The following is an 8,024-nucleotide window of genomic DNA, read 5'->3' as shown; positions in this document are numbered from 1 at the left end:
GGTCAGAGTACTCTGAGACTCACGCTCGTGCACGAGGGCACGAGATGTATTTATTTTCTCTCTCTTTGTACGTATACAGGCTTTCCCGGTCTGAATATTATCGCTTTTTTACGAGAAAAATGGCATAAAAATGTATTTTAAACAGCGGTTGACATGCTTTGAAGTACGGTAATGGAATATTTAGAATTTTTTGGTCACGAAATGCGCCATGCTCGTCACCCTTATTTACCCTTTCGGATAGTGTCTTGAACGCATGAACAAAACGCCGCTATTTGGATATAACAATGGATTATTTGGGACCAAACCAACATTTGTTATTGAAGTAGAAGTCCTGGGAGTGCATTCTGACGAAGAACAGCAAAGGTAATAACATTTTTCTTATAGTAAATCTGACTTTGGTGAGTGCTAAACTTGCTGGGTGTCTAAATAGCTAGCCCTGTGATGACGGGCTATCTACTGAGAATATTGCAAAATGTGCTTTCACCGAAAAGCTATTTTAAAATCGGACATATCGAGTGCATAGAGGAGTTCTGTATGTATAATTCTTAAAATAATTGTTATGTTTTTTGTGAACGTTTATCGTGAGTAATTTAGTAAATTCACCGGCAGTGTTCGGTGGGAATGCTAGTCACATGCTAGTCACATGCTAATGTAAAAAGCTGGTTTTTGATATAAATATGAACTTGATTGAACAAAACATGCATGTATTGTATAACATAATGTCCTAGGGTTGTCATCTGATGAAGATCAAAGGTTAGTGCTGCATTTAGCTGTGGTTTGGGTTTATGTGACATTATATGTTAGCTTGAAAAATGGGTGTCTGATTATTTCTGGCTGGGTACTCTGCTGACATAATCTAATGTTTTTCTTTCATTGTAAAGCCTTTTTGAAATCGGACAGTGTGGTTAGATTAACGAGAGTCTTGTCTTTAAAATAGTGTAAAATAGTCATATGTTTGAAAAATTGAAGTTTTTGCATTTTTGAGGTATTTGAATAACGCGCCACGGGATTACACTGGCTGTTGAGTAGGTGGGACGCAAGCGTCCCACCTAGCCCATAGAAGTTAACCAGGGTCTGGAACACAGCAGGAGCACTGTTCAAACCGAATGGCATCACCAGGTAATCATAGTGTCCGCTAGCAGTCACCTTCCTGTATCCGTACCAGGTGGTAGGCGTTCCGCGGGTCTAACTTAAAGAGAGGTTCTTCTTCTTTTTAACCACAAACAAAGCCATGCCTCTGCTAAGCTCCTCGATACTTTATTTTGTAAATATTTCAACAATTTGAGAGTAAGGTGAAAGGGACACCTGTGTAAAAAAAAAATATCCTTATCTCATGCATTTGCGTGACCCTCCATTTTTTCCAATGTGTCTCTTTACATATCACTATCAAAATAAATATGATGCTCATATCATATTCACATAATCCATCATAAACTACATGGCAGTTTAGGGTTAGGTTTTTAACATAATAAAGTACACTGTGTGTATTAAACTCTACCTTATCATATCTACACTATATTCTAATTTCATCATGATAGTATAAGTATGGATTGTGTCCAGTTAATGATATCAATTAGGTCCTGTTCTCTATACCTCCCTGTGTATTTGTAGTAACAATGGTTGGTAAATTCAGGTCAGGATGATCCACTGACTGTCCATTGCCTTTGTCCATTCAGTGACATAGCTAGCTACAATAGATGTCATTAACTTGAACATAATGTTTTATCTCAAGTAGTGTTGATCAGATTTACAGTATTTCATCTTTTGAGATTGTGCAGTGGTTTGCTAGCCAAGGTCAGAGAGAAACTGCTGGGAGACATTGTGATGTACACCTACAATTTGGTAGGGTTATCAACTGTGTTGTTCAGTCATGTGAATTAATTAATTGGATATTGATGAATTTTAAATAAATTATGTAGAATGTTTCCATTTTAAAAAGTCCATTTCATTGTCTTAGTTTGGTTGTAAAGTAGTACTTTGAATGTCATGAATATATTTGTCTTCTGCAGGAATCAGCTAACTGAAAAATATCTACTCCTTTTGGATATAGACAGTTGACCATAGTGAAAGTTGAACGCAAAGTACAGTAGGCCTACATTATTTGACCTCTTGGATGCCGCATTATCACTCCTGTCCACTACGTGGTGGTAAAACCGTGCTGTTGCACACGTCCTACAAATGAAGAAAAGAAACCAGGAAGTAGAACCACGCTCGCATTCACAACAATGGAGTCAAGCACGGATGCGGTTCCTCAGAATATGTTTACTTGCCATTTGTGCAGTTTATCTACACCATTCACATACTACGGACAGAAGCCACCCAATACCAGGGCTATTGTGTGAGTGAAGTTTTGATAACACTAGCGAAGTGTGAACTCAAGATTTGCTCATGCTTACTGGCTAACATGGAATGCAATGCAGTTGGTCCCTGGCTAGTGGCTTCTAGAATATATAGTATAGTGGAGTCTAGTGGCTAGAAGTTAGCGAACGTTTAGTGTGTGTCTATGACTGTCAACTCATGAGGTGTAAAGTAAACCTTTCAGAAGGTTGTAGCTCTTGCATTTACTCATGTTTTTTTTTCTTCCCCCCCATCAGCTTGTTGGAAGAGTGTTTTGTGACCAAAGATCCTTTCAGTTCAGACGGAGAGAGGTTCCTTATCCTGGGATCCAACTGCAGTTTGTGCCACATCACAGTATGTGTTGGAACGGTACGTAGTTTGCTGATATTGCCGAAAATAATGAGCATGAAATGGCTGAAATGTTGTCTCATTGTACAATATATGATGTCAATGTCATAAGCTAGAAAGGAATATCCAGTAATTTTATTTTGGTTTAGTCACCCTTATGAAAAAAAAATACATTTCAATATATTTAACATCATGTAAAATGTTTTTCAAATACATGTAGATATTTGAAATGTTGCATCTGCTAAAATGCATGTAATGCCTTAAATGTATTCCAGAGTTGCATGTACATACACTATATACCAACATATGTGGACACCCCTTCAAATTAGTGGATTTGTCCATTTCAGCCACACCCGTTGCTGACAGATGTATAAAATCAAGCACACAGCCATGCAATCGCCATAGACAAACACTTGCAATAGAATGGCCTTACTGAAGAGCTCAGTGACTTTCAACGTGGCAACGTCATAGGATTCCACCTTTCCAACAACTCAATTTGTCAAATTTTTGCCATGCTAGAGCTTTCCCCGGTCAACTGTAAGTGCTGTTATTGTGAAGTAGAAACTTCAAGGTGCAACAACGGCTCAGCTGCAAAGTAGTAAGCCACACAGAACGGGAGCTCTGAAGCGCTTAGCACATATTTGTCTGTCCTCGATTGCAACTACTAAGTTACAAACTGCTTCTGGAAGCAACGTCAGCACTAGAACTGTTTGTCGGGAGCTTCATGAAATGGGTTCCCATGGCCGAGCAGCTGCATGCAAGCCGAAGATCACCATGCCCAATGCCAAAAGCCTGCCGCCATTTAAAAAATATGCATATATATTTTACCTTTATTTAACTAGGCAAGTCAGTTAAGAACAAATTCTTATTTTCAATGACGGCCTAGGAACAGTGGGTTAACTGCCTTGTTCAGGGGCAGAATGACAGATTTTGACCTTGTCAGCTCAGAGATTCGATCTTGCAACCTTCTGGTTACTAGTCCAACGCTCTAACCACTAGGCTATCTGCCGCCCCATTGGACTCTGGAGCAGTGGAAACGCCTTCTCTGGAGTGATGAATCACTATCTGGAAGTGCAACGGATTAATCTGGGTTTGGTGGATGCCAGGAGAAAGCTACCTGTCCCAGTGCTTAGTGCCAATTGTAAAGTTTGGTGGAGGAGGAATAACGGCCTGGGGCTGTTTTTCATGGTTTGGGCTATGCTCCTTAGTTCCAGTGAAGCTAAATCATACAATTACATTCTATACAATTCTGTGCTTTCAACTTTGTGGCAACAGTTTGGGGAAGGCCCTTGACTGTTTCAGCAAGACAATGCCCCCGTACACAAAGCAAGGTCCATACAGAAATGGTTTGGTTTGTCGAGATCCATGTGCAAGAACTTGACTGGCCTGCACAGAGCCCTGACTTCCACCCCATCGAACACATTTGGGATGAATTGGAATGCTGAATGCGAGCCAGGGCCTAATCACCCAACATCAGTGCCCAACCTCACTAATGCTCTTGTGGCTGAATGGAAGCAAGCCTTCGCAGCAATGTTCCAACATCTACTGGAAAGCCTTGCCAGAAGAGTGGAGGCTGTTATAGCAGCAAATGGGGGACCAACTCCAGATTAATACCCATGATTTTGGAATTGAGTTGTTCGACGAGCAGATGTCCACATACTTTGTCATGTAGTGTACATTTGCATCTTTGCTCAAATTCATATAATGCCCCGACAATATTCCAGAAATGTATGGCTATGACTTCTAGTCTACACCCACCAAGCCAAAACTTTGGCAGTGAAATAATTTAAAATGTACTTTTGATTTCACCTAATTTTAACATTGTCATAAAGAGCACATCTTCAACATAATTTAAAAAATATATTTTTCCCATCGAGAGAGGGAAATAAAATAGTATTCTAAGTGCTCCACTTAAGCTTAACTAAATAAAGGAAAAAATGTAGACCTTACTGTGAAATGCTTACTTACAAGCCCTTAAGAAAATATTTACTAAATAAAGTAAAAAGTAACACAATAAAATGTACATTATAATATCGAGGCTATATACAGGGAGTACCGGTACCGAGTCAATATGCAGGGGTACAGGTTAGTCGAGGTAGTTTGTACATGTAGGGGTATATTGACAGCATAGGTAATAAACAGCGACTAGCAGCAGTGTAAAACAAAGCGAGTGGGGGGGGTCAATGTATAGTCCGCGTGGCTATTTGATTAATTGTTCAGCAGTCTTATAGCTTGGGGGGTAGAAGCTGTTAAGGAGCCTTTTGGTCCGAGACTTGGCGCTCCGGTACCGCTTGCCGTGCGGTAGCAGAGAGAACAGTCTATGACTTGGGTGACTGGAGACTTTGACAATTTTTTGGGGCCTTCCTCTGACACTGCCTAATTACCTAGTATATAGGTCCTGGGTGGAAAGAAGCTTGGCCCCAGTGATGTACTGGGCCGTACGCACTAGGCTGTTTTTTATTTTATCAATTTTAAAGAAACTATACATTGTACAACGCTCCACAATATGTTAATGTCTAGGTCTTGTGCTTCCAATAAGATGTACAGTATTATACTTCTGTATGGTTAGTGGGGTTATGGTGCGTTCATAACCGAGTGGGAATTTTCCAGATCTGTGAAAAATCCTCTTGAAGGGCCTTCCAACTAGTTAATTACAAGTTAAATCAGCCATGAATTGCCTTGACAGGGGGAATGGAAGCGTGTTGTGGGCAACAGAGAGGGGCTATTGTTAAAACATTTCTAGCCTGTTAATCTATGGGTAACAGGGTTGACGTGTTATGCTCGACCTGCTCAGTTTTTCACCACAAAACTCGAGAAAATGGCTAAAAAGAGTAGAACCAGCTCACCTGCTTTTACACTATGATTTGAATATTACATGTTCAAAATAAATATTTTAAAAGAGAATAGTTTCACCATATTAAAATGAGAGTTCAGTTCACGTAACAGGTTTGACCTTAAAATGAAGGACAGATGTAAATGAATCACAAACACATAAGTACAATACTCAGTACTTTGAAGCAACTTTGGCAGTGATTACAGCCTTGAGTCTTCTTGGGTATAACGCTACAAGCTTGGCTCACCTGTATTTGTGGAGTTTCTCCCATTCTTTTCTGCAGATCTTCTCAAGCTCTGTCAGGTTGGATGGGGAACGTTGCTGCACAGCTATTTTCAGTTCTCTTCAGAGATGTTAGATCGGGTTCAAGTCCGGGCTCTGGCTGGGCCAGTCCAGGACGTTCAGAAACTTGTCACGAAGCCACTCCTGCGTTGTCTTGGCTGTGTGCGTAGTGTTGTCCTGTTGGAAGATGAACCTTCACCCCAGTCTGAGGTCCAGAGTGCTCTAGAGCAGGTTTTCATCAAGGATCTCTCTGTACTTTACTCAGTTCATCTTCCCTCAATCCTGACCAGTCCCTGCTTCTGAAAAATATCCCAACAGCATGATGCTGCTGCCAACATGCTTCACCGTAGGGATGGTGCCAAGTTTCCTCCAGACATGACGCTTGGCATTCAGGCCAAAAAGTTCAATCTTGGTTTCATCAGACCAGAGAATCTTGTTTTTCATGGTCTGAGAGTCCTTTAGGTGCCTTTTGGCAAACTCCAAGCGGGCTGTCATGTGCCTTTTTTACTGAAGAGTGGCTTCCGTCGGGCCACTCTACCAAAAAGACCTGATTGGTGGAGTGCTGCAGAAATGGTTGTCCTTCTGGAAGGTTCTCCCATCTCCACAGAGGAACTCTGGAGCTCTGTCAGTGACCATTGGGTTCTTGGTTACTTCCCTGACCAAGGCCCTTCTCCCCCGATTGCTGTTTGGCCGGGTGTCCCGCTCTAGGAATAATCTTGATATTTCTAAACTTCTTCCGTTTAAGAATGATGGAGACCACTGTGTTTTTGGGGGCCTTCAATGCTGCAGAAATGTTTTAGTACCCTTCCCCAGATCTGTGCCTCTACACAATGCTGTCTCAGAGCTCTACGGACAATGGCTTGGTTTTTGCTCTGACATGCACTGTCAACTGTGGGACGTTTATATAGACAGGTGTGTGCCTTTCCAAATCATGTCCAATCAATTGAATTTACCACAGGTGGATTCCAATCAAGTTGTAGAAACATCTCAAGGATGAACAATGGGATCCAGGATGTACCTGAGCTCAATTTCGAGTCTCATAGCAAATGGTGTGAAAACTTAAGTAAATAAGGTATTTCTGATTTTTTTTTTTTACTTGTATAAATTAGCCTCTTTTTTTTTTTTACCTGTTTTCACCTAGTCATTATGGGGTATTGTGTGTAGATGAAAAATGTATGTTTTTTATTTTTTATTTTTTTTAATCGATTTTAGAAATAAGGCTGTAATGTAACAAAATGTTGAAAAAGGGAATGGGTCTGACTACTTTATGAATGCACTGTATAAGCTGGAAGTAGAAGCTTAAGTGTTGTCCATTAGTTTACTCCAATTAGGGGCGGGGTGGTATGGTTAGGGGGAAATTTACAGAAAATATATATGGGGGATTGGAAATTATGCAGACAATTACATTGATGGAAGCCACAATCTATTAGCAATATTATAAAATGGCATATAACACCGGATCTGGAATTTCAAATGTCGTCGCTAGATACAGAGTGCCTAAGACCTTCTTGCTTGGTAAGCTATTCTGGCTGCCCAAGACCCCTGGAGTTCCTCTCTGGGTGGAACGCAACGATGTAGACTAAAGAGCACGCTGCCCCCCCCCCCCCCCCCCCCCCCCAAAAAAAAAAAAACAACTGCCCTTGCATATGCATGCGCGCTGATCAACGGAGTAAACGGTTTCCATTGCAAGATGTAATGAATTCAGTTTCTATTGGACAAGTTCAGGTAGGTCCCTCCCCGTTTCGTTCTGTTTGCTTGGTTCCTAGTGAATACACTCAGGTTCTAAACTCAGCAAAAAAAGAAATGTCCTTTTTTCAGGAGCCTGTCTTTCAAAAATAATTCGTAAAAATCCAAATAACTTCACAGATCTTCATTGTAAAGGGTTTAAACACTGTTTCCCATGCTTGTTCAATGAACCATAAACAATTAATGTACATGCACCTGTGGAACGGTCGTTAAGACACGAACAGCTTACAGACGGTAGGCAATTAAGATCACAGTTATGAAAACTTAGGACACTAAAGAAGCCTTTCTACTGACTCTGAAAAACACCAAAAGAAAGATGCCCAGGGTCCCTGCTCATCTGCGTGAACATGCCTTAGGCATGTTGCAAGGAGGCATGAGGACTGCAGATGTGGCCAAGGCAATAAATTGCAATGTCCGTACAGTGAGACGCCTAAGACAGTTCTACAGGGAGACAGGACGGACAGCTGATCGTCCTCCC

The 8,024-nt window shown here is 41.0% G+C and overlaps 1 protein-coding gene across 1 annotated transcript in view; it reads left to right on the top strand.

The window, feature by feature from the left end:
* Positions 1–2,153: 2,153 nt before the first annotated feature.
* Positions 2,154–8,024, top strand: part of cdpf1 (cysteine rich DPF motif domain containing 1) — a 7,574-nt gene continuing 1,703 nt past the window's right edge. The window contains exons 1-2 of the mRNA XM_014152659.3: positions 2,154–2,338; positions 2,595–2,706. Coding sequence (XP_014008134.1) covers positions 2,226–2,338; positions 2,595–2,706 — 225 coding nt within the window. The 5' untranslated portion in view covers positions 2,154–2,225. The remainder of the gene's footprint in view (positions 2,339–2,594; positions 2,707–8,024) is intronic.

The sequence above is a fragment of the Salmo salar genome, chromosome 17 (assembly GCF_965601325.2).
Source record: "Salmo salar chromosome 17, fSalSal1, whole genome shotgun sequence".
Classification (NCBI taxonomy): domain Eukaryota; kingdom Metazoa; phylum Chordata; class Actinopteri; order Salmoniformes; family Salmonidae; genus Salmo; species Salmo salar.
The sequence above is the reverse complement of the archived record's forward strand: the minus strand, read 5'-3'. Positions and strand labels throughout refer to the sequence as shown.